General features: G+C 40.3%; 1 protein-coding gene across 1 annotated transcript in view; it reads left to right on the forward strand.

Annotated features, from left to right (window-relative positions):
* LOC114053759 (GREB1-like protein) overlaps positions 1-27038 on the forward strand; it is a 148257-nt gene that overhangs the window by 108249 nt on the left and 12970 nt on the right. The window contains exons 18-27 of the mRNA XM_027876896.1: positions 59-192; positions 5557-5896; positions 13016-13131; positions 14021-14265; positions 15529-16073; positions 17741-17843; positions 21717-21872; positions 22318-22457; positions 24932-25093; positions 25185-25389. Of these exons, the coding sequence (XP_027732697.1) occupies positions 59-192; positions 5557-5896; positions 13016-13131; positions 14021-14265; positions 15529-16073; positions 17741-17843; positions 21717-21872; positions 22318-22457; positions 24932-25093; positions 25185-25389 (2146 nt within the window). The remainder of the gene's footprint in view (positions 1-58; positions 193-5556; positions 5897-13015; positions 13132-14020; positions 14266-15528; positions 16074-17740; positions 17844-21716; positions 21873-22317; positions 22458-24931; positions 25094-25184; positions 25390-27038) is intronic.

Raw genomic sequence — 27038 nt, forward strand, 5'->3', positions numbered from 1 at the left:
CTCTCTCTCTCTCTCTCTCTCTCTCTCTCTCTCTCTCTCTCTCTCTCAATTTAACTAGGAGGACATGGGCAGTGAGGAGAAGCTGTATTTTGGCTTGAATGAGTACAGCAAGTCCCTGCAGTGGGGAATCACTAGTCCACTTCTAAGATGTGACGAAACGTTTGAGAAAATGGTCAACACGCTCTTAGAAAGGTAAATAATGAGAAAGCGTAACCTTTGATCCAGCTGTAGACGCATATCTGAAACAGGCAAGAATATGGTGAATCCCAGTGTTGTATTGGACAGGGTATGAGCTGTGAAAATGATATTTTGAAGGTTTGGAATAAAATTAGTCTTTTATGTGATGACCATTCATTCATGCTGGTAGAATAACAGTGGGCATGGCAAAAATAGGGCTGAGGCCCCTCCTTCCATCTGCTGGATGATCTTGACTTCATACTCAAATGCCACCACCTGGAGGTAAAAATAAAGAAAATTTCTCTCATCAAAGATTGTGAGTGGAGGTTCACATACTCTTTCTGGCTTTTCTAATAATAAGTAGTCTTTCTCCTAACAGTTTGCTTCAATCTAATATTAGGTACAAGATCAAACTTCATTGTGGTGTGAGGAAATTTGGTATATAAACTATATACCACAAAAGAGCTGAGATTCATAGCTGTGCAGTCCAAGGCCCTTCCACACCTTAGCAGATAGTTTCATGAACTGCTGTGGCTAAAAATATTTATCACCTAGTGGCCAGTCTCTGGTAAGGGACATTTCTAGGCCCCCCTTCAGCCCATAGTTTATGTCTTTCTAACTTCCATCCCTCTTTTCAACTTTTCTGTTTCTATCAAGGGTGCAACCATCCTTCTAGTCACCCAGGTTTACAACCTTGGTGACTTAATTCCTTAATTCCTTAATTCCTACTTTCCTTCACCATACATCTCTAACCAGTTGCTAGATGTTATTGTTTCTACCTCTGGAACATCTCTCCCATCCATCCCCTTACTTTCTACTCACACAACAACCATCCTAGTTCAGATCTTCTTTACCTCTTTCATTGCCTATCAAATGACTCCTAATTGGCATCCTTGCCGCAAGTCCCACCCCACCCCACACTTACCATCCTCTCAAGCTATTATCCAATATCTCTCTTTCTTTTCACTGCCAAACACCTTGAAAAAAAAAAACTGCTTAAACTCATTGCATCCTCTTTCTTGCCTCCCATTCATTTCTTAACCTCTTGCATTGTAGCCTCTAACTTTATTATCAACTGAAATGCTTCTCTGTGAAGTTACCAGATGATGTGTAGTAATTCACAAACCCGCATCATGCCCTTCACAGTTTGACTGTAACTCTATGAAAGTTCACCCTGGCCCAAGCTGTCCAGGAATATATCCGGGAACACCTCACCAGGCCAGGTTATCAAGGCCAAGACTGTCCTCACCCAACCAGAATATCAGGGTACCTTAATCTAGCAGGATAGCACACAGCCCATGTAGTTAGTAAATATATCTTGCCAGTTAGCAACCAGAAGAGAAAGCTGAGAAGCTAAGAGGCCTTATTATGGGTCCGTGGGGAGCCTGGTGCATCACGTGGTTTACTTGGTTTTACTCATGCTTTTCTCAACCCAGTCTCTCTGCCTTGGTCTGTTCTCATTTATTCTCATTTATACTCATTTAAATTTTGCCTCAGGCCAGCCATTACAACGGTAACCCAAAGTCTCAAAGAAAGGTTCCATGAAGAATAACAGAAGTTAATTTCACAACATTTTCCCTCATTGAAGAAAGCCCTAATTAGAAAAAAAAAAAAAAGACCACATTTCTACTCAGTCAAATGGGATTAATAGTTGTAAAATGCTTAGCACAGTGCCTGGCACATAGTAAGTGTTTTTTCCAGTGCTTAGCATAGTGCCTGGCACATAGTAGGTGCTTAATAAATGTTTATTGACTAGCTGTTTGTACAGGAATGGAGGTGACACCAAGGGGAAGATGGAGGGAGTGGAAGATGAACAAATACCCCTTCACCTCACCAAAACTCCCAGACTGTGGCAACACAGAGAGGCAAACATACATATACATTGTCTTTAACATTATCATTATTTAGGCACTAGAAACTTATCTTAGCCTAACATTGCCAAGATCCAGAGGATATTATTTTCCTAATAAGCTAGCGATGTGTCCCTAGCTTCAAGCTCTAAACAAAATGCAGTGTCAGTTCTGGAGACAGAGGACTTGGGGTCAAATCCCACCTCGTAAGCTTACGACCTTTGTGACCTTGGGCAAGCTAGTTAACCTCCCTAGGCCCTAGTTTCTTCATCTATAAAATAAAGGGGTTGGAATAGATAACTTCTGAAGCCCCTTCCAGCTATTGATCTGCAATCTGACGATACCATGACATGCCGAAGCAGTCAAAGCAATTAAAAAGCGGGGCTATCCTGAACAAACCAGAAAGTCAGGTCACCTGAAGTCAATGATCTTTGTATTGCATGGGTAAGTGCAGACAGGATCACACATTTTCCCAATGAGATTGCTGCTTAGAAACTGAATCAGCAGAAATAATTCTGTTGCTTATCTCTCTGCCTTTCTATAGGCTGACTGTCCCAGAACGCTGTCCATTCTCATCTCTACTTCTTTGGATCCCTAACTTTATTCACTGCTTATCTCCTGTCCCATCCCCTACCAGAAGCCTTTTCCTGATCCTCCTAGCCTGTTGGGGCTCACTTGTTCCTCAGATTTTTGTGATATACTGGTTTACCTGTTTGTTTGCCCCTGGTGGAATGTAAGCTCCTTGAGGGCAGAAATCATTTTTCATTTTGTCTGTATACCCCTGCTGCCTATCATGTACTTAATATTAATTCAATACTTAATAATGATTCCCAGTAAATGCTTGTTGGAAGTAAGTATGTGATCATAGAAGGGAATTTAATAGATCATTTCCTCCAGCCTCTTCTTTTAACAGAAGAGAAAACCTAGGCCCAGAGAGGTTTACTCAAGAACACATAGGAAATGGGTGTGGCATGTATAACTTACATTAGATTGCTTACCGTTTCAGGGTTGGGAGAGAAAAAAGAGGGAGGGAGGGAGAGGTGGAATTTGGAATTCAAAACCTGAAAAAAAAAAGTTTTTAAATTGTTTTAACATGTTAATTGGGGAAAAAATAAAATATTATTTAAAAAAAAAAAAGAGTGTGAGAGCTAGACTTCAAACCTAGGTCCCCTAGGACAGTGTATTGTCCACCCTACCCTGAGGTGATCTAGAAAGGTGACTGTATGGAACAGGTTTATACGCAAAAATAATATATGGCTTCCTACAGTTCTTGAGATTAAGCCTGATATTGGGGTAAAATCTTTCGTTACATTGGCATTGTATTATATTGAATTTTTCTCACAGAAAATCATTTTCATTGTGTTGATATTGAAGTAGTCATTAGCCATTAGTATATTTATATTATTTCATGTTCTCATGTTCTGGAAGGTACTTTGCTATATATATGTAGCTTTCAGAATCTTATAAACTGGGCCAGATCCATGGAGCGAGTGTTCTATTTCTTATAATAGAATGAAAGGATATTTTATAGAAGGTATATTCATTGCACTCTCTGCTATTCACTTGTTTGGTTTTTGAAGCCCTTCATAACCTATCTTTCCAATCTCTGCAATGCAGTAACCCTGGCCTCCTTGCTATTTCCATGTATCTGCCAAAGCAGTATTATTTAAATTTAGAGACAACTATGTGGTACAGTGGATAGAGCACTAGACCTGTAGTCAGGATAAAATCTGGCCTCAGACACTTACTAGCTGTGTGATCCTGGGCAAGTCACTTAACTTCTTATCTGTCTCAGTTTCATCCTCTTTAAGGATAGTAATGGGCATGGGGCAGCTGGGTGGCACAGTAGATAGAGCTCTGGCCTTGGAGTCAAGAGGACCTGAGTTAAAATCTGACCTTACTAGCTGTGTGACCCTGGGCAAGTCACTTAACCACGATTGCCTCACCAAAAAAAAAAAAAAAAAAATAAGGATAGTAACGGGCAGCTAGGTGTTGCATGGATAGAGTGCCAGGCCTAGAGACAGGAAGATTCACCTTCCTGAGTTTAATTCTGGCTTCAGATACTTACTAGCTGTGTGACCATGGGCAAGTCACTTAACCCTGTTTGCCTCAGTTTCCTCATCTGTCAAATGAACTAGATTAGGAAATGGCAAACTAGTCCATTATCTTTGCCAAAAAATCCCCAAATGGGGTCACAAAAAGTCAGACATGACTGAAAAGGACTAAACTACAACAAAGAAAAGAACAGCATCTACTTGCTCATGTTGTTGTGAGGCTAAAATGAGATAGTATTCATAAAGTGCTTTAAAGCAGACCTTAAAGTGCTACATAAATGCTAGCTGTTGTTTTCATGAAACAGAAATCTAATCATGTCATCCTCCTGTTCATTAACTCCAGTAGCTCCCTATTGCCTCTAGGACAAAATATAAATTCATCTGCCTTTTTAAGGCTGGCACAGCCTGGCCGCACTGTCTTTCCAGTTTCATTGTACATTATTGCATTCTGTATTATTCTGGCCTCCCATAATGTTCCATCTTCCATCTTCAAGTCTTTGCAGTGACCACCCTCCATCTCCGGAATATATTCCCTTCTCACCAGGGTCTCGTTAAATCTCTTTAAGACAGCTCAAACTCCATAAAGCCTTTTCCAGTTCTCCCCCACTATCTACTACTAGTGCCCTTTCTCTGTCTTATATTTACTTTGTATTATGTGTGTGTGTGTGTGTGTGTGTGTATAAAATTACATTTATATATGTACATGTTATTTCACCCAATAGAATGTAGCCTCTTTGAGAGCAGGGATTACTTTCTTTTTTATCTATGTCTCCATCATCTGGCAAGTAGTAGGCACTTAAATGCTTGTTGATTGGTTGATTGTCTAAAACCAGGGTTCTGTACCTGATTTGTGTCGTGGAGCCCTTTGGCATTCTGATGAAGCCTTTGGACCCCTTCTCAGAATAATGTTTTTTTAAGGCATAAAACACCAAGGATTTTAGAAGAAACCAATTATAATGAAATACCATTAACAAAATATTAAAAACAACAAGTTCATGGAACCCAGGTTAAGAATCCCTGGTCTAGCATCTTCTTAAACTTCTTTATCGATAGCATGTTGGGATTATTGAATTTAGGGAAACAGCTTGGTGTAGTGAAAAGAGCAGTTTTGAGTCAAAAGACCATTATTTAAATCCCAGCTCTGACATTTATTAACTTTGTAATTTAAGTCATTTAATCACTCTGGGTTTCTTCATCAGTAAAATGGCAGTTGTGGGGGGGAGGGGAGGAAATCAAGTACTGGATCTCTAAGTTTCCTTCCTGTTCTAACTCTGTGGTTCCACTATAATCTGATTTAACTTCGTATGCCAAGATAGCACCACATATCAGAACAGTATCTCAGTATGGTGGGGCCCCATTCTGCAAAGGCTCCCAGTGACCCGCTGGCCTTTGGTCCTAACTGTAGAGCCCGTGATGAAGATCCCTGAATTCAGACTGCTTTACTAATTAACGCTGTTGTGCATGTTTTCTTTAAGGTACCCCAGGCTTCATAGCATGGTCATTCGCTGCTACCTTCTCATTCAACAGTACTCAGAAGCATTGATGGCCCTCACCACCATGGCATCTCTCCGAGACCACAGTACTCCAGAAACACTCAGCATCATGGATGACCTCATCAGCTCGCCAGGAAAGGACAAGAGTGGGCGGGGGCACATGCTGATCATCAGGGTGCCTTCAGTGCAGCTGGCTATGCTGGCAAAGGAGAGGTTGCAGGAGGTGCGGGATAAGCTGGGCCTCCAGTACCGCTTTGAAATCATCCTTGGGAACCCAGCTTCAGAACTAAATGTTGCCAGTCACTTCGTGGCACGGTTAAAGGTTAGCAACAGATAAATGTTTCTACCTTCCATTTTACCAGTTATTCATTGTTTTTTCCCAATATAGTGCAGATGTCTGAGACTTGGTCTTTGTGACAATTATGAACAAATTCATTATTTGGTATTTTATTTGATGTTTAGCATTTAATCTTCATGACAGTTTTAAGAAAGGAGGCAGTGTGTGTGATATAGTGGGGAAATAAAAATAATCATAATAACCAGCATTTATAGAGTACTTTATATATGTTATTTCATTTGATCTTCGTAACAACCCTTTAAGGTAGGTTCTATAATTATCCTTATTTTGCAGATGAGGAGACTCAGACTTAGGTTAAATCATTTGCCCAGGGTCACATAGCAAATAAGTGTCTGAGGTGGGATTTGAACTCTGATCATCCTGACTCCCAAGTCCAGTGCTCTATCTGGTATGCCACTTAGCCTCTGGCTCTATAATTAGAGGACATAGATTCAAATTCTGTGTCTGACACTGCCTGTGTGACCTGAAATCGGTTAGTCTCTCCGGGCCTAAGTTGCTTTATTTATAAAATGAGAGAATTGGATTAGATGGCCTCCGAGGGCCCTTGCACTTGTAGATCTATGATTCTTTTTTGAGGGACGTAATTATTTTCATAATTATAGATACAGTTTTAGAAGATTCTGAGAGCAAGAATTATCCCAGCCTAGCCTAGTCTCATTGCAATTAACTTTAGTCTCTAACCTATCTTGGCTGACCCAGTCCTACCAAGGATCCTGCCAAGACTCACTAGGTTTTCTGATTTCTGGGATGTCTTCAAGAAAAGGTCTCCTTCCTGCTCCCACCACTCAGTATCTTCATCCTAGTATTCTTATCAGTTCAATTATTTTTTTAAACTTCTTAAAAACTTATTTTTATAGTATTTTCCCCAATTATAGGTAAAGACAATTTTTGACATTCATTTTTAGAAGATTTTGAGTTCCAGATTTTTCTCCCTCTCTCCCTCCTTTCCCCTCTTCCTAAAATGGTAAGCAGTTTGATATAGGTTATATATGTGCAATCATATAAAATATATTTCCGTATTAATCACATTTGTGAAAGGAGAAACAGACCAAAAAGAAAAAAAAAAACATGAAAAAAGTAAAGTAAATTAAAGAAGTATGTTTCAGTCTGTATTCTATCAGTTCAGTTCTTAATGAGGCCAGTTACAATCCCCACAGTTGTTCAAAGGCACTTCTGTTCTCCTCATGTCCTCATCTTACTCCTTGGCTCCTCACTTTCAGTAGATGACCTTACTTTCCACTTTTACTCCTCTTCCTCTTCCTACTACTACTACTACTTCTACTACTACTACTACTACTAGTACTACTACTACCACCAGCACTACTACTACAACTACTGCTACTACTACTAACTACTACTCCTACTGCTACAGTTAACTAGCATTTATATAGTGTTTTAACACTTGCAAAGCACTGAACATGTTATTTCCTGTGACCCACAGAATATTCCCTTGAGGTGGGTGCTAAGTGATTTTTCCACTCCTGCTTTTCTGACCTCAAGTCCATCCCCCCAACACCACCAGGCTGCCTCTAAGGAGAGAGCCGACCATACTGAACTTCCGTGACACAGAGTCTTCCTGTCCTCACCTGTCCCTTCAGCTTCCCTTTCTGCCTCAGAGGTTTAAAGAGCCTTCCCTTAACTAGTTTAAGTTTGCCTGATTTTCAATCCCAGCCTCTAGTTCAGGGATCCCTGTCTTCAACCAGCTGTCTTGCTGTCTCAATAAGCAAAAGGAAATGGTGTGGTACAGCTAAAAGCATTAGATTTAGAGTCAGGATGAGGATTCAAATTCTGATTCTGTTGCTTACTATTTGTATGACCTTGGACAAGTCATTTCCATTCTTGGCTTCAGTTTCCTCATCTGTGAAATAAAGGAATTGGGCTAAATAACTTCCAAGGGCCTTTCTGGCTGTAAAGCTAAGGTCCCTTTTTAGCATCTCTGGTTGATATTAATGCTCTCTAGCTGTAGGTACAAAAAGGAAATGGTCATATTTGGTCTAGTATTTACTGACTTTGTGCAAGATGAATATAACACACAGCTGTCTGTTTTGTCATGAATCAGGTAAGTTTGCTTCTCTTCAACATCAAAGGGGTCTATCTAAAATAGGACCCATTCGCTCATTTTCTTCTGTGGCGTTCCTGGTGTCAGATTGAACGGCAACTGAGAACGTAACAAATTCTGCCAGGAGGTAGAAACTCTTGTCTTTTACTAAAATCAGCAGAGTCTTATTCAGCCACGAGGTATGACATTTCATGGTTAAACATCGCATCTCTCTCTAATTTTTTTGTAGTAATGTAACACATTCACAATTATGAATAATAGTAATTTTTTGAGATTTTAGCAAGTGACATTGAATTCATGGAATGAATAACGGGGAAATTTAAGATGCCCTTCTTACTCTGCATGTTATTTTTCTTATGTTTCTCCTAAGTTCTAACTAAGACAATTGTAGTTAACTTACAAGACCTCAGATCACATGAGTGGCAGGATATTTAGATCCCTGTCATAAGTCCCCGTTGCTGTTCTTAAAGGCATGGTACATTCTGGCACTTATAATTTGTCCCAGTAGCTATTTGGAATATCTGCACTTGAAGATTGTTGTTCTTCTGTCATTTCTGACTCTTTGTGACCCCACTTGGGTTTTCTTGGCAGTAATTTGCCATTTCTTTTTCCAGTTCATTTTTATAGATGAGGAAACTGAGGCAAATGGGGTTAAATGACTCGCCCAGGGTCACACAGCTAGTTAGGTATCTGAGGCCAGATTTTAACTCAGGAAGATGAATCTTCCTGATTGCAGACCCAGTGCTTTATCCACTTTGTCACCTAGCTGCACTTGAAGGTACCAGGCCTTTAAGATGCTCAGTGCCTAGCGAAATGGTAAGCATATTGCATAGGAAGACACTCAATAAATGTTTGTTGAATGAGACATAATTTATATACTGTTTGAACAATGCTGATAAAATAAGGAAGGTGAATAAGTTCAGTCAGGTAACTAACTTCTTGTGCTCTATGCTCTGTTGCTGCAGAGGGGTGAGAACTGGGGCTAAAGATATTTTTCTGGGGTTTCTTATCCTGTTTTAGCTATCCTTTAGTCATCTGTGCTAACTTGGGTAGCATATTTATACTCCCAGTCACTAGTTCAGAGTCCCTCAGGAGAAAACTAAAATCACCATATTAAGCTATTTTTTGCCCTAACAAAAATAAAATAAGAATGAAGGGCCTTTCGAGGCCTTGCAAGACCAATGTGTGTCCTTTAAGGCATACATTGACTGTGGAACCCTCTAACCAACATCCTGTTTAATTGCATAGCCCCAGGAACATGAGTTTAATAACACATCCCAATCCAGAACTTCCCAGTGGACAGACACATAGTTTCTTTCAGGCCCAACAAAGTCCTTTTTTTTACATCTCCAAAAGTGGAAATAGTATCCGGGCCCAGACCCAATCTGCTTCTCCTCTCATCAGAGATATTGAAGTAGAATTTGCACAGTAACTTGTTATTGTTAGAAATGTTATAGAGGAATTAGGCTCAAATGATCTCTGAGGATCCAAACAACTCAGATTGTGAACCTAAGGGAACCTTCCAAATGGTTCATACCAGCCTAAACCAGGACCAGACCACCCCATGTGGATTCAGTAGACCATCCAGACTCGCCCAGTCAAGGGCTTGCTTCCTGTCATAGTCCAAAACTGCTGGAATATCCTGGGATAATTGCTTTCAAACTTGGTCTTGATGTTAGGTTCTTGCCTTGTGTTCCACATAGCATCTCAGGGTTCTCCAGGACAGCTGTAGGGATCCTTTGAAAGAAGGTGTCTACATGGTAGTCTTATATGGTTTGTATGATCGCCTACTCTTTCCGGGCCCCAACCCAACCCCCAATGTCCAAATGTCTTAAAATCTCAAAATTTCTAGGATAGATCAAGACCCTTTTGGTAACCGGATCTTTTAGCAGTTGGGGAAGTAACTATGTGAAAATATTATAAGATGCTCATACCATAGGCAAGACTATAGCAGCCCTGCCAAGTAGTTCCCAGTTTACCAGTTTATTTCTTTACCATTCCCCATCCTTTGGAGTAGAAGTCGGTCCATCTAATTGACTACTGTCTTTATTTCCATTACACCATCTCAGTTCTATTTCTAACTGTCCTATTTTACATTTTATTTGATTTATAAATTGTCTCAAATTCAAAAGAAATGGAGGGAGGGGCAGGTGGACAAATAGGCAGAGAGAGAGAGGGAAAGAAATTTCTCCATAAGGACAAATGAAGCCATTAAAAAAAAAAAAAAAGCAGGCTTCGTTGACATTGAGCTTCAAGGCCATTGCTGGACTAAACATTTAGCCACACTGCTAAAACTGACAACGTTTTGGTGTTTAAAACTCCTTTGGAGTGCAATTTCATTCTAAACCCATGGTCAGTTAGTAGAGATATCTGGGCAAGTAACTTTGTAAAAGAGAAGGTATCTTTCTGTGATCGGAGTGACACTAGCCAAGGTTGTAAATGACATTTGTTATTTTTATCGATAATAACTTGAAGACAAAACTTCTTGTAGCTGTCCAGCAGAGCTACTGTTATCCAACTATTATGACCTGATTTCAGCGTACTTGGCAGTATAGTAGACTAATGAGGTTCCCGGGAGAGGCTGTTCAAATCCTATAGATAATAGGAAAGTAATGAGCAATCAGCACCAAAATAAACCCTGAAGTGCTTAAAAGAGAAAAAGGAAAGTAATGAACAGTGTCATTCTTCTTTCAAAGAATCTTCTCACCAGGGTGATTCAGCTAATGTGCATGTCAAATGAAGGAAGATTGAGTTCTCCTTCATGTGGCAAATGTGTGAGGAAGGATGTTTTACTGAAGCATCTTTTTTCTTAATGCTATTTTATTTTTTCTTTCTGATGAAATGAATTGTAAGATACTAGAAACCCTTTAAACTTGGATCTAATTACTCAAAATGGACAACTCTAAATGACAGGCGAGCAAATTGTGCCATGCTTTTCTTCTGCCTTAAAATATGCCTGTAGTTGAGGTTTCCCTGATGACAATTTCAAATTGAAGGAATTGTGGTATATTTCTGAAGATTAGTTTCCTTTCTGTAGGCCTCTACTCTTCATCAGGACATAAGCAGATGACTATTCCCATTCTCAATCATAATTATCCAGTGGCTTTTTAAAATTCTAGTTTTTACTTGGCACCCTCTGATTATTTTTAAGTGTGTCAGTATTCCGAATGCATGACTGTATTTTCATTAACCGCTGTATCTTTATGCCCTGCTCTTTGGTTTTCACTTTTGACCGCCAGTATCACTAAATCTTAGAATCAGCTAGAGGGCTTAGTGGATAGAGTGTTTAGCCTGGAGTCAGGAACACTTGAGTTCAAGTCTGGCCTCACACACTTACTAGCTGTGTGACCTTGGGCAAGTGGCTTAACCTCTGTTTACCTAAATCCACTGGAGAAGAAAATCGCAACCACTCCAGTATCTTTGCCAAGAAAACCCCATGGAAAGTATTGGCTATGGTCCATAGGGTCATGAGTCAGACACAACTGAACAACAACAATCACTAAGCCAAGCCTAACTCTTGTTGTATAAATCCTTAATGGCAGCTTAAACACAAAGTCTTATGAATTTTATTTTAAAATAATAGTAATTGTAGTTATTCTAGAGAGTGAACTTTTTGTAGCAAAGTAACAACTGAAATGGAAGTCATATGATTATCACATTTGGACATCTTTAAGGAAGTTTAGATTTTCAGTCTTTTAGAGAATAACCTTTTGGAAAGGTTAGTAACTTTGAAGACCCCCCGCCCCAAGTCAGTAATTATTTATGCTGGTTGCTTTGAAGTAAACATAACAATTTATAATTTTTAAACTGCTAAAAATAAAATAAAACAGACATGGAAAAGAGCTCCTAAGTAATATTTATTTGGTGATTAGTTTTCCCACTGAAAGAAGTATCTATTTGAATGAAGTTTAACAATTCATCATTTATATATAAAACTGTCTTTTTTTGGTCAAGTCAGAAGGCATTTATTTACTGGGGTTACTGAGTGTTAGGCACTGTGCTAAGCATTGGGGATACCAAATACAGGAAAAGAGACAGACAGTCCCTGCCTGTCCTCAAGAAGCTCACATTCTGATGGGGAAAGACATGACATAAATGGGAATTTTAAAGTTGGGAGTAGGGAAGGAAGAGATGAAGGTACCTAGTGCAGAGGCATTGTAGAGTCCGGGAGAGTCAAGCATATAGCCGGAAGAAGAATGAAGACGTGGCTGGCCCAGGCATCCTCCTTAAAATGGAGGTTCTGAAAGAAATCAGCCAATCAGAGACAGTGGCTACAGGGCACTTCCAGTGTGTGAAGTCCAGGGACAGAGTGAGCTTCCATGGTGAAGAAGTTTCTATGGCATGGTAGAGGAAGACCAGGAGAGTCCAGAGTGCAACCTAATGCATCAAGGAAAACTTACTTAGACAAAAACTCCAAGGTGTTTATTTGTGAAGAGAGTGTCTTTGGGTATTTTCATTAAGTCAGATCAGATAATCAAAAAATGTAGACTATTACACATTTCATTGTATTTTATATCACTGTAAAATAATAATAGATGACATTTGTTTCATTCTTCAAAATTTGCAAAGTGCTTCAAAACATGATCTCATCTTAGGCTCACAACAACCATTCTCTTTCCTGTTAATAGTAATCCAGTTAGAAATTGGAATGAAAACTACAAGTCATATTCTGCCTTGGACTGACTCCATCTGCGCTCCTTTGGGGGATAATGCATCCCTGTATTCCAAGGGTTCTTAAATCTATGGATGAACTTTTCAGAGTAATATTTTCAAATGCACAAAATAAAATATATAAGATTATAAAGAAAACCAGCTATATTAGAATACAGTTATCAAAATATTTCATTTAAAAAAGTTCATAGACTCTAGGTTAAAGAACCCTTGATCTCTCCTATTCATCTACTAAATTAGGATTCCTTTGGGGTTGTAGCCTTTTCTAGAATTTACAGATTACACAGATCTAAGTGAAGATGGACCCTGAATTAGGAGAAATTTAATTTTACTAAATGGATTTCTTTCTGCAGAGTTGGAGAAGAAATGAACAAGAAGAATGGATCCCTCGGACCTATCAGGATTTAGAAGGTCTACCTTGTATTGTAATATTAACTGGAAAAGACCCTCTTGGAGAAACTTTTCCCAGGTACTGTTTAAACAACCACTTCTCACTCTCCATTATTCATTGTTTAGAGTGAAAGGTTAAGGCCACGAAAGGTTAATAACCATAGTTAGGCTGCCATTCCTTTCTATGTCAGTGCTGTAGGGGTGTAGAAAACACTGTCTAGTTTTCTGTCATCTGGCTGGTCTGGAAGCCCTTACCTTAAAAAAAGAAGATACACTAGTTTTAGAGAAATCACAGGGTTAGAGGAGGCAAGCAGATTGGGAGGCCAACTGCCACAAGTGGATACTGCCTATTACTGGCAAAAAAAGTACCCCTTTCTCTGGATGGCTGAAAAAACATATCCTGCTGACCTGTTAATTCTATTCCTGTTGACCCAAATATGTAACACACAAAATGTTTTGCTTTGGAAGCATCTTGAATAAAGACCTTGTTACCTTTGTGAGCAAAGCCTCATGGTGAGAGGATTATAGAAAGCGTTTAGAAAACTAGTCAACTATTCATGGATTATTTGGTTAACTATTTAAGCATCATAGAGAGAGAACATCCCTACCACATCCCCCTCTCACTTCTCAGCTTCAGGGGAAGGATCCTATAAGCAAAGACAGCAGCAGGAAGGATCCCTGCCTCCCTGGGTAAGAACAAGTCCTAGAGAACCATACTGCTGGAGCAGTAGCCATGTGCACCTCCAGTAGTCTCCATAAGCAACCTTGCTCCCCATGCACTATTTTGTGGAGGTGGGAAGTGTCGTTGTTGGTGATAAGGATGGGGTGGAGGCAGAAATAGTGCATGCTGTATACCAGATCCAATGCACATTAGGAATACCTCTTGCAAATAAACAAATGTGTGCACACAGCTGTTCCCATTCAAAATGCAAAGTTCAGAAGAATAGCACAATTTTTTTTTTAAACAGGTCCTTGAAGTACTGTGACCTCCGGTTAATTGACTCGAGCTATTTAACTCGAACCGCCTTAGAACAGGAGGTGGGCCTGGCATGTTGCTATGTCTCTAAGGAAGTCATCCGAGGGCCCATCGTTGCTCTGGATCTTAGTGAGAAGGAGCATGAGAGAACCAGTGTCAGCGAAAATGACTCTGATGAGCTGCTGATTGATTTGGAAAGGCCCCAGAGCAATAGCAGTGCAGTCACTGGAACTTCAGGTTAGTAGTTTGGTTCATCTTTCTTACCTCTTTCCTTAGGAGGGATTCTCCAGGAAGAGGGTAAAGGGTATGAAGGCTTAAGGAGGGCCATTAATTGGCTGGAACCACAGAGCAGGTAGGGATAGAGCATGCTTTTACAATAGCCTTCAGTGACCTCTGTCACAGGGTTATTGGAAAAAGATGATTCGTAATATGACAACAAAGCATTTCATGAAAAAGCTGTCAACCACCCAAAGGACTTCTCATCCATTTTCACAATTTCCCCTAACCCTTAAGAGTATCAAGAAATATTGAAAAAATTATGTTGGATGTTATGGTAGGGTACAATGTTATTGGCCCTTAGCTAAATTCCTTCCAGTCCCAGAGGCTTTGAGCCTGTGTTTATTTGCTGGAATGACTTGGCTGGCTACTTCAGTGACAAATATTAACCCACCTGTGATGTTAATATTATTTTTTCCTTTTCACCCAGTATTCTACCAAGATGGTGATTCTAAGTAGGCCAGCTAGGCCTGGGTTATTTGTTTGTGTGGTTAGCCTTTTTCTTGGCTCTTTTAGTCCTTGCCTTAATTCTGTTGTCTAGTGGAGTTGATGCAGTTGCTAATGGATTTCCTTCTCCCAGCTGCCCCCCCTTAGACCTCTCTGCACAAGGACTGGCTGACCAAACGTATTGGGGAGAGCGTCTGAGTCCCAGGATTCTTTTTGAGGCAGTGAAGCCCATTACTATAGTTTGTAAGAATCCCTCAGGTGATCTGCAGGCTGGTCTCTAGTACAAATGTTTGTAATATAATGTTAACAGAATCTGATCCAGATTAATGTTCTGCTTAAAATAACATTCCTGATTGGTGCCTCCTGAAAGCAATACTGCCCTTTTATAGCAGTTGGTATTTTTGGGTAGTAGGTGGTGGGAATCAGTAAGTTAATGATCCCTGAGATTTTTTGCCCCTCCAAAGGTGGTGTAGAACCACTACTCTGTTTGGTCATAGTAGCGCCTTGCTCACCCTCGGCCAGGAATTGAAAAGCCAATAGTATTCTCTGCCTAGCCTCCCTTTACCAGCTAGCTTGTTGGTATTACACATGCAGGCCATCAGAGACACAGGGATTTTGAGTGAGTAGCTTTGAAGATGGACTTGAAACAGAATCCTTCCTGTTGGCATAGCTGTCAGCTGAGATTGACTTCTGGGGTGTGTCTTCCCCAGGCTCTAGAACGCTTGGCATCCCTTCTTCACTGAGCATCCTTGGTGGGTGCATGTTCTCCTCTTTTAGGTTCCATAGCAGAGAACGGAGTGAGTTCCTCTTGTGCAGCCCAGAAGCAAAGTTTCCAAAATGCAGCCAACAGCTCAAGGCTTGATGAAGGGGTTACTCCAGAATCCCCCCCGGGAGAACCTTTGAAGCAAGAGTGTGATTCCCTGGGCCATCAGATGGCAAGCAGCACCACCTCCAAGCCTTCCTCTTCCTCCTCCACATCCCGGACTTTCCAGTGGCCGGGGCAACCCGCCAAAGGCTGCAGGGGTTTGCATGTGTCCCTTCCACGCATTGTGATACTGTCCAAAGCTGCCTACTGCCTCCTGGGCGCTCAGAGGAGTGGGCAGTTGCCTTCCTCTTCTTCCCTCCTTCCCCACGCTGACGTGTCATGGGTGAGCTCTTTGAGACCCTTTCTGCACAAGGATATGACCAGTGAGGAGCAGTCCCTGTACTACCGCCAGTGGACAGCTGCCCGGCAGCATCATGCTGACTACAGCAACCAGGGGGATGCCACTGGCTCCCGGAGCTTCCATCCCCGCAGGCTGCTGCTCACAGGGCCCCCACAGGTAAGCACCCCCTATCCAGAGCCTACTGTATGGACCTCGACTGGAAGTGAGCTGGGAGAAGGGGGCACAGATTTCTCAGAGCTGGGAATTGTAGGATAGAAACATCTAGCAGTGGCAAAAGGGATGACCCAAAGAATAAGGATCACCCAGTAATTCTAGTGCTAGAAATAAGCCAAGAGCATTATAAAAGAAACAAAACAGAACCGTCTGTTCAAAGATTTTTATAACACCGTTATTTCTTTTTGCAAACCCCGCCCCCAAAACTAGAAGCAACCTATGTTTGCCCAATAGGGGATTTCCAATAGGGAAATGAAATAAATTGTGATACATTAATATTATGGAAAATTATAATGCAATTGAAATTGACCAATATAAAAAATATGAAAAGCCCTTTAAGAAATAGTCCAAAGCATCAGAAGAACAGAATACATATGACGAAATAGCTGATAATAAGCATTTTAATGTTTACAAAGCCCTTTACATATGTTATCTTCTATTATCTTTATTTTACAGATAAGGAAACTGAGACAAACAGAAGTTAAGTGACTTAGTCAGGGTCACCCAGCTAGTGAATGTCTAAAACTAGATTTGAGCTCAAGTATTCCTGACTCCAGGCCCAGTGCTGCATCCACAGAGCTGCCTTGTACCTCTTTAACAAATAAATACAGCAAATTAAAAAAAAGAGAAAAAATGAATGAGAATGAATGAATAGACCAAGAATCTTGATGGAGACATAGAATAATTGTAAAGTTATGATGTGTTATGCACTGAAATCATTTATGTAAATGTAAATAGTTGTAAAGCAACTCTAATTGGATAAATTCATGTTTACTATAAAACTTAGAATAAGTCATTAATTTAAAAAAAAGTAGGCACCAAACTTGTTCTTCCCGGCCCTTGAGACAGAACTATAGGTAAAAGTTGGCAGATTTCAGCTCAGTGAAAGGACAGATTTCCTGATATTTAGAGATGGTCATAAAAGGAACAGGCTACTTTGGTAGGTCATGAATTCCTTGTCACTCTAGGTATCTAAGCAAAAGCTTAAAAACTTGTAGTTGGGAATACTATAAAAATAATTCATGTTTTAAGCTTATTATTATTAATAGCAGTAATGATAATAGCCGGCATTTATAAAGAATTTTAAGGTTTGCAAAGTGCTTTATGAATATTATTTCATTTTATCCTCATAATGACATGGGTAATAGATGCTATTATTATCTTCATCTGTAAAATGAGAAAACTGAGACAATCAGGGGTTAAGTGACTTGCCCAGTGTCACACAGCTGGTAAATATTTAAGGCCAGATTTGAACTCACATCTTCCACAGAACCACCTCAGTGCTTAATGTAGTAGATGACCTCTTATGTGTCTTCCAACTCTAAATCCTATAATTCTAAAAACCATCAGCAAATGGGAAATGATGAAAATGATTATGAAAATATTTTTACTGAATTTTGTATTTATTTTATATGATTTTATTCTTTTTACTAAAGGTAGGTTCTTTATGTGTTGAGAAAAAAGAGAAAAGAAATAGCATCTCTTCTGAGTTAGAAGTAACTGATGCATTTTTTTACTAATGTAATGTTTGTGTATTATTAATGAAATGTTTAATTTTTCCCCTCTTCCCATTTTGTTTTCCTTCTCTTGCCTCAAAATGGTTCCATCAGGTGGGAAAGACTGGCTCCTATCTGCAGTTCCTAAGGATTCTCTTCCGCATGCTCATCAGGTTACTGGAGGTCGATGTGTATGACGAGGAAGAGATTAATATCAGTAAGTATGGTACAAGAATTCTCAGAGGCCTTTTTGTGAGGTAAATTGGAGGAGGGAAAGGTAAAGGGAGGGTATAGATTACAAAGAAAATTAAATTGTCCCATGTTTCTGACATCTTCTGGTGTTTCATTTGTAAAAGCCTTTTGAAGACTTCTTTTGTATCCCCTAGCAGGCATCATGCTGGGAGAATTAATAGGTGTCTAGTAACTATTTGTTGAGTGAATGAATGGAAAAGCATTTGTTCAGCACTCAGCAATGTGCCGAGTACTGTGCTGAGCCCCAGAGAGAGAGGAAAGTGAGCTGGGCCCTGCTTCCAAAAGAAGTTCATATTCTGAAAGTGGGGGAGATGATATACATAGAAGGGTCTGCTTGAAGGGAAAATGGAAAGGCCCTTTGGGCTATACCATCAAGGCAGATGGTAATGAGTGGATGAAAGAACAAAGGCTGGTGGGATATCATAAAATTGAATGCTGTCATGTTCTCATACTGTGTTGCCTAAGTAGCCAGAATGTATTCTTATCTTCAGTCAGGCTCTGTCTGTTGTGGGCTTTCCCCCTATTTCCATTAACAAGGCAATTAAATGATGAAGGAAATTGAAATTTAAAATCATTTCCAATAAGATAATAGGGAACAGTGCTCAGTGAGGGTAGTAGTCAAGCAGAAGAATATTATTACCAATAATAATAATAATAATAATAACTCAAGTTTATATAGAGCTTTAAGGTTTATAAATGCTTTGTTTTCAGCTCTGTAAAGCAAGTAAGTAGAGACTTCCTCCTTTGGGTGAGAAGGAGAAGGAAGTTCAGTGACTTTAACTTTAACTCTCCATATCTCTTTTTCAGTTTGGTCTCTCTCTTTTTACTCTCTGAAGTTTAAGCATCTTGTTCTTCCAGTCCTGAGTCTAACAGTGAGATGGATGCTAGGGAAGAATGATATCCTGACCCATCTACATCTAGAAATGGATCAGGTGCTGGTCTAGCCAGGGGCATGTTGGAGTCAACTCATATTGGCTTAGGAGAGCTGATAGTTAAAAATTTTCCATGCAAAGGGGCAGCTGGGTGGCACAGTGGATAGAGCTCTGGCCTTGGAGTCAGGAGGACGTGAGTTCAAATCCAGTCTCAGACACAAGACACTTACTAGCTGTGTGACCCTGGGCAAGTCACTTAACCCCAATTGCCAAAGCAAACAAAAAAAATATTTTTTTTCCATGCGAGCATTTGTGCCTTAGAAATTGGCAAATACTTCAAATCAGGGTTTGATATATTGCCTTTTTAAGTTGTCTAGGCTTAGGAAAGTGATGGAGAAATTTTTGATAATAGAGATTAAACTTTCGAGTGTCATGCATACTTTTTAAAAAACTTTTTTTTTAATTTTACCAAAAACCATTCATTAAACATTTACCAATATCCCCTGAATCCATCCCTAGTGGGACACAGCCACAACAGGGAAGGCCTGTGAATTCTGCTCCAATATAGATTAGACCTTTAAGGTCTAGGCTGGTTTCTTAAAATTAATCTAGAATATTCACACCAAGGCAGTACTGAATTAGACTAGCCGCCTTAGATTAGGTAGGTTACTTTCTGATTGTCCTACAACATTAATGAAACATTACCCTTGCAATGCTTTCCTTTTTCTCATATGTGTAAAAGATGGTATACTCTGAAGAAATGTTTTATTCTTATTTTTCATTGAAGGGGGCAAAGAAGGGAGAGAAAAAAAGACATATATACATTCCCAAGCAGGATATTTTTTCCCTTCCCCAGTTTACATTCATGCTTGTAGATCATCCCACTCTACCCCCTCTCTCCTCAGTCCCAAGATGAGACAGATGCCCATTATCCCGTAAAGTGGGCTGAAACTTCTAGCTGGACTCTGAAGACTGTGTGAGGTCCCTGGCATGCTCCTAAATGGGGCTGGACCAGACCTGTAAGGACTACTCCAGACACAGGCTAATCCTTCAATCTTCTGCCCTGGAGCCAAACTAGAATTAAATTTATTTCCAGAGGAAAGAAGCAAGATGCTTTTAATCCCTATCATTTTACTTCTTCTAAAACATCCCCAGTGTCCCTGAAGAAATTTTGGTCATCTTATTTCCTTACTTCAGGAGACTCCATGCCATTCCATTCAACATTTATTAAGTGCCTACTAGGTGCAAGGCACTGTGGAATCTTTACCACTGAGTATTTTAGACCACAAGGGCAGCTAGGTGGATAGAGAGCACTGGGTCAGAAAGACCTGAGTTTGAATCCAGCCTCAGATACTTATTAGCTGTGTGACCCTGAGCAAGTCACTTATCTGCTGCCTGCCTCAGTTTCTTCAACTATAAAAATGGGGATAATAACATTACCTACCTCCCAGGGTTATTGTAAGAATCAGTTGAGATAATATTTGTAAAGCATTTGTGGTGCCTGGCACATAGTAAGTATTATATAAAAAATGCATAGTCCTTTTCTCCTTTACTGTATATTACTGTGAGTTGCTGTAGCAAAGAAAAATTTGTGACCTCATGAACAGCCTTCCAGTGATTGGCCTCTATGTGCTTAGCTAGTGTGTTTTTTGTGTGTGTTTAGTTGTTTTTCAGTTGTGTCCAACTCTTTGTGTCCCCATTTGGGGTTTTCTTTATCAAAGATACTGGAGTGGTTTGCCATTTTCTTCTCCAGCTCATTTTACAGATGAGGAAACTGAGGCAAACAAGGTTGAGTGACTTGCCCACGATCACACAGCTAGTGAGTATCTGAGGCCAGATTTGAACTCATGAAGATGAGTGTTTCTGGCTCCAGGCCCAGCACTCTATCCATTGCACCACCTAGCTAGGCTAGTCCTTAAACAAATCATACAGTCCACCACTGGCCTATATTGCTTGATGGCTGGACCTGGCTAAACTTTTGTTCCCCAGGAATAACCTTTGATAACCTAAGACCACCTTCTTAGCACAGTGTGACACCAGACTGAATAGGATTTTAGTGATGATTTCTGTATCGTGTCATAACCATTTGGGACTTTAATCTGCAATGATGAGTTTAGGACAATTGAGCTGTGAACCAAGGCAGATGAGAAAATCTATAGATATTTTTAGTAAATGGTTCTTTTTGGCTAGTTCACTTTAATACTCGCCCTGCCTCCCATTGTTAGAATAGACATAAATGTACTTTTGAAAAGACACACTGAAATATTCCTACAGCAGTGTTCACAGATGGATAAGTAATGTTACTATATGGGACAAAAGGGTAATTCCTGCAATTATGCTTTTTTGGAAAATTTTTGCTTTTTTCCTTTGTGGTTTAAAGTCAATATAAATTACTTTTCCATGCCTGCAGATTTTATTTGATCATAGCAGTCTATTATGAACTGAAGAAAAATTTGGGGGAACTAGCACATGTACATTTGAGAATCCATGTGAATGTTAAAATTGAAAAGACATTAAATTTGAAAGATTCTACACATGTGCAGTTCTAACTTGGTTAAACTAAAGGCTCAGAATGACTTGATGGTGAGATACCATTTGGTGTTAGCAGGCCAGAATATTGGGAAAGTTCAGGCGGTCCTTGCACAGTTAGAAGCTGACTGCTAAGCAGTATTATTCCTACAGCGTCTGTATGCTGATTGGTCTGGGAAATTCTCACCTTAGGAATTGGTTCCGTAGATTTCTGGGTCTCTGAATCGAGGGAGGGTGTAACAAAAGCTGCATAATGGGGCTGCATTTTCCAGTGCACAAATCTGACAGCCTTATTCAGATTTCTCCTACCCTGTGATGGAAGATCCCCCGTTTTTCTGAAATGTCTCTTTCTGACCTCTTCAGTCTTGGCTTTTTATGATTTTCCTTCCTTCCTGGTTTGCACAACATCTGACACCTCTGTCTGATCTCTGCTTTAGGTCACAGTGAGAACAGTGAGATCACTCTGTCGGAAAGGGATCCGTGGCCCGACATTGAGAACTTCGGCAAAATGCCTTTTGATGTCAGTGTACATGATCCCAAGTACAATCTGATGAGTCCAGTGTTCACTGAAAAGTTGGCTGGAATCAAGCAAGGTTAGTGCAAATTGAGTCATCCTTTCCAGTGCTAAATGTCAGGGTTCCAGAGAGTCTGGGAAGTTGGTCTCCTGGAACAGGATGATCTCTAAGAACAGCCTATGAAGACTGTGTATATGTGTATGTGTGTGTGTGGGGGGGGGGTGTGTGTGTGTAAGTACTCGTGTGTGTGTCTACATCCATGTGTGCACTCTATTACATGAGCTTTCACTCCCTTTATTAGCTCATTTTCCCTCCCTCCTTCCTTCCTTCCCTCTTTATCTTTCTCACTCATGCATAAATCACAAGCTTTGATTTTCAAAACCATAGCTCAAGCCTCTAATTGTAGGCGAGAACCCCTTCTGTTCCAGCTAGTTAGGACTCAGGAGAGGGTTCTTCTCCTCACGTGTAGTCAGGCCTTGTGAATGAATCATAGGGTGGGTTTTTCCCCCTCCTTTGTGCACAGAAGCAAAAAAGGATGCCAAATTTGAGGAGTCCAGGAAACGGGAAACCATCTCCATGATGCTGACCAAGTATGCTGCTTACAACACGTTCCATCACTGCGAACAATGCCACCAGTACATGGACATCAGCCCTGCATCCCAGGTGAGGCTCACCTGTCCCTGCTACTACTTAAAGACGTTGGTATTTAAGCTGGGCTGGGAGAAGGATTCTCAGGTAGGATGTAAACTGAGGAATGGAGAGATGGAAAATGTATTCCTATTTATGACAGAGACTTTCCATAGGGTTTTCCCAGCATACTCTTGGTAGAGACTTAGACAGGATAATGTAAAAGCCCTATTGACTGGTGGCCCAAATGTGTGATGCAACAATCTGGAAAAGTTTGGGTTTGCTTGTTTTTTATTAGTTAGGGGCAGAGAAGAAAACAGAGTGTTAGTTCTACATTGTATCTAAAAGTTCTAAAAGCACTTCATGTGTGATATACCTTGGTTTTAGACTAGAAAGACTATCCTTAAATAATTGGATTGTAGGAGTATAGATAACTCGGAAAGTTGTAGTTTTTTAAATTTACCCTTCATTGATCAAAATAATGCCACTGACTTTGAGTTATATTTCCTATTTGGCTGCTGAGCTGGCCGCTGCATTGCCCTGAGCCAGCAATGTTCTTATCCCAGCATGGAATGTAATTGATGAGGGAGCTTGGAAAATAGAATTATTTGTTGCTGTTTGCAGCTAGAATCACATAGGGAGACATGAGCTCACTTCCCATTATAGCACCTTCTTACGGAATATTTGAGCAGCAAAGATGAAGGCCAGAGGAAGCTACCCACATCTTGGGGAGTACAGCACTTCTCTCCCTACTATACCTGAGGAAAAATTATTCTCCTGTTAATGGATCAGAATAACTTTCCTCCCTTAAAGACCTTCAGCTATGAAGAATAGGTCTACCACTCCAAGAAAAAATAAACCGAAGATAGATATCCTGGTTCAGGTTGACCCTTGTTTCCCCATAGTTCTTCACTCAGTCTTCACTTGAACTATATATGGATTGGTAGTAAAACTGTGAATGCATCGGTAGAATCTTTGTTTAGTTTTACTTGTCAGTAACAATAATAGCTGCTATATATGTGTTTGTGTGTATGCACTATCACTTTAAGATCTACAAAAGGCTTTATATATTTACTTCTCACACAACCCTGGGAGGGTTATTATTATTATGCTGTTATTATTCCCATTTTACAAATGAGGAAACTGAGGCAGATGGAAATTACGTGACTTGTCCAGGGTCACATGGTTAGTAGGTGTCCAAACTCATATCTTCCTGACTCCAAGTCCATAACTCTATACACGGTGACTCCTCGCTACCAAAAATATCATGGGGCTAAAAGACTTGAGCTGCACACAAAATGTCCTTTTGTAGTAAAATGTGCTTTCAAAAAAAGATAAAAAAGTTTAAAATATTGATGTGTTTTCTGTGTGATATGGGTAATAGTTGAATTGTCCCACATAAAGTATTTAGACAATTATACATGTGATTATTTTCTTTTACGGAATATCATAGTTATTCCTAAATAAACAGACCTAACTCCCTCCTAGTGTCATGCAGATAAAACTGACAAATTGTCTTTGAGTCGAGTCAAGTCTTGGCAGCTTCATTTAAGTTTTTGTAAGGCATGTGAAGATATCAGCTATAATCGGTCACTGGAATCACTTACTGAAAGAGCATGGAATACACTCTTCTCTAGAAAAATTTTTAAAGTTATTAGACTTCTGTTTGTCTTGGGATGTGTCATTTGTCCCTGACTGAATCCACAGCTTTTTGTTGTTCAGTTGGGTCCAAACTTTTCATGTGCCCATTTGAGGTTTTCTTGGCAAAAACACTGGGGTGGTTTGCCATTTCTTCCTCCAGGTCATTTTACAGATGAGGAAACTGAGGCAAACAAGGTTAAGTGACTTGCCTAGGGTCACACAGCTAGTAAGTATCTGAAGCCAGATTTGAACTCAGTTCTTCCTGGCTCTAGGCCCAGCACTCTATCCACTGCACTGCCTGGCTGCCCTACTGGGCATCATAGTCTGGTGGAAAAAGAAGAGTCAGAAGCCCCTGGTTCAAACACCAACAGCTGCTACTTTTGTTACCTGGGCAAGCACCAACCTCTCTGTGTCTCAGTTTCTTCATCTTTCATGTAGGAAGTTGCACTCAGTGATCTCTAAGGCCCCTTCCAACTCTGTAATCTTATGACCTATAGGAAACAAAAGCATTTTTCTCCCTGCGGCTTGTTGACCCTTTGGAATAGAACAAGATACTTCGTAGGTGATTTTGTATTTTATAAAAGTAATTATGGTTCAAAGGAAACATCCAAAATTCATATTAAGCAGCAGCTTTTCTGTTAATGTTATGGAGATGTGTCAAAATGAACAACTCCAGAGAAAGGGGATGCTTGTCCGCCATGGCTCTTTCTGTGTTGAGCATACAAACATGGGCTTTAGAGGATTTCAAATTCTTTAGTTACTGTTAGTCTCGACCCTGTTAGTTTCTTGGAAAACAGAGTGAGAGGTGTGACCAACCTTTTCTGCAAACCTTAAGTTTCCGTTCCTTTGCCCTTTGCTTTCCCATGCAGATGTCCGATTCTACCCTTCACGCATTCACATTCTCTTCCTCCATGTTGGGAGAAGAGGTTCAGCTCCACTTCATCATCCCCAAATCCAAAGAAAGCCATTTTGTCTTCAGCAAGCAAGGCAAACACCTGGAGAGTATGCGGCTGCCTCTGGTGTCTGACAAGGTGGGTGAGCATCATGTCCAGCCACAGGAAATGGGAGATGGGGGGAGGCTTCTAGAACGTCTTACGCCTAGTATGTTTTCCTTTTCAGCAGAATTTGAGCGTTGTCAAGAGCCCGATCTTCACTCCCTCCAGCGGACGACACGAACAAGGCCTGCTCAACCTTTACCATGCAATGGAAGGCATCAGCCACCTTCACCTCCTAGTGATCAAGGAGTATGAGATGCCACTATATCGCAAGTACTGGCCCAACCACATTATGCTGGTGCTTCCCGGCACATTCAACAATGCTGGTGCTGGTAAGCAGTTACGAATCTTATGGAGCCTTAAGTGAGAAACCCAACTTCTTTGTTTCATCCTTATGGCCAGAAACCCAAGAACTAGCAGCAATTTAGGATTAAGCAATACTGGGTTCCTCCTAAGGAAAAGTTCCACTGGTCTTTGTCATATCTTTGAAGTTGGCCTATTGCTATTAGGAAATGGGGGAGTTTTTAAGTTTAATTTTTCCCCTGACCCTCCCTATTTAGCACCATGTTCCCTTAAAATGTTTTTAGTTCCAAGGATCAGTCTCTGAGGAAGCAGTCATCAGACTGAAAAGTATTTTAGGATACTCCCTTATATATGCTCAGGAAATGTCACGGAGTGATCCCGTAGTGCAGTAGTTTAACAGTTAGAGATAGCTCTCCCCACATATTCCAGGGATCACTATCATTCCATTTTAGGCTCTAAGGGTACAATTTCAATCTGGCAAACATCAGTGGAGCCCATTTCCATCTAAAGTGGCTCTAAGAGGCCCAATCCTGCCTGCATCACCTATAGTTTCATAGACACCAGAGAGGCTGAGCCAGCTCTTAGGACCAACTTCAGAACACATAATATCACTGATGCTGATAATGTCCATCTGATTGACTGATAAAGGTGTTTGGAACAATCTTTAGTGCTCATCCGGAGTAAATTAAGAGCAAAGGACTGAATGTTCTCACTGTGACCTAAAGCAGAGATCAGACAGAGGTGTCAGAACCTCCCACTGCAGACAGTTTGGGCAGTACAACTGTTAAGGGAATAGTGGTGATGTCTGGAAACCTCTAACCGAATCTGCTATTCAGAGCAGTTGTTGTTCTGCTTCCTGGGCCATGGCTCTCCAGTTCAGAATGAAGCTTTCCAGGGTTTAAAGATAAGCTGCTCAATAGTGGTTAATCAGCAGATTGACCTTTCAAGGGGAAGTGATGCCAGCCGGTAATTCACTTTGGCTCTTTGCCCAAATGAATCTATCACAGTGCCAGCAGAGTAGTACACCTGAAATAATATTTCAGAAGCAGAGCTCTCACCATCTACATATTTCTCTCTGTTGCTTTCTCTGCTCTGATAATCATTTTTTCCTTCCTCTTCTGTCTAATCTGATCCTTTTTTCTTCCTTCTCTTTTCCTTTCCCCTTTCCCCCTTAACCTCCCTTAATCTCACACATTTTCAAAGATTAGTCATGTCTTAAGGACTGTTTTATATTCCCTGTTCTTGATTCTAAATTTCATGACTTGGACTTCTTGCGTTTTTCTCTCTCAAAAATAATTAGTTCATTACAAAACTGACAAAATTAAATTACTTTTTACTTGCATTCAGCTCTCCTTTGAGCTTTTGTCAGTGGTTTCTCTGTCCTTCAGCTAGAAATAAATAGCAGATTTTACACACACACCCTTTTTTTTTGGCTGTAGTTTTTCTACTGTTTTTGTTTGGAGAACATGCTAGTCCTAGGTCTTTTGGTGTCTGTGGTATATCCTTTAGTGATGGGTTCTATTTTAAAAGTCTGAATGGTTTCTCTGACCTCTTCAGATTATTTTCTTCTTGATTCCTTCCTATTCTCTCTCTCTCTCTCTCTCTCTCTCTCTCTCTCTCTCTCTCTCTCTCTTTCTCTCTCTCTCTCTCTCTCTCTCTCTCTCTCTCTCTCTCTCTC

The sequence above is a fragment of the Vombatus ursinus genome, unplaced genomic scaffold (assembly GCF_900497805.2).
Source record: "Vombatus ursinus unplaced genomic scaffold, bare-nosed wombat genome assembly UNPS02014812.1, whole genome shotgun sequence".
NCBI lineage: Eukaryota > Metazoa > Chordata > Mammalia > Diprotodontia > Vombatidae > Vombatus > Vombatus ursinus.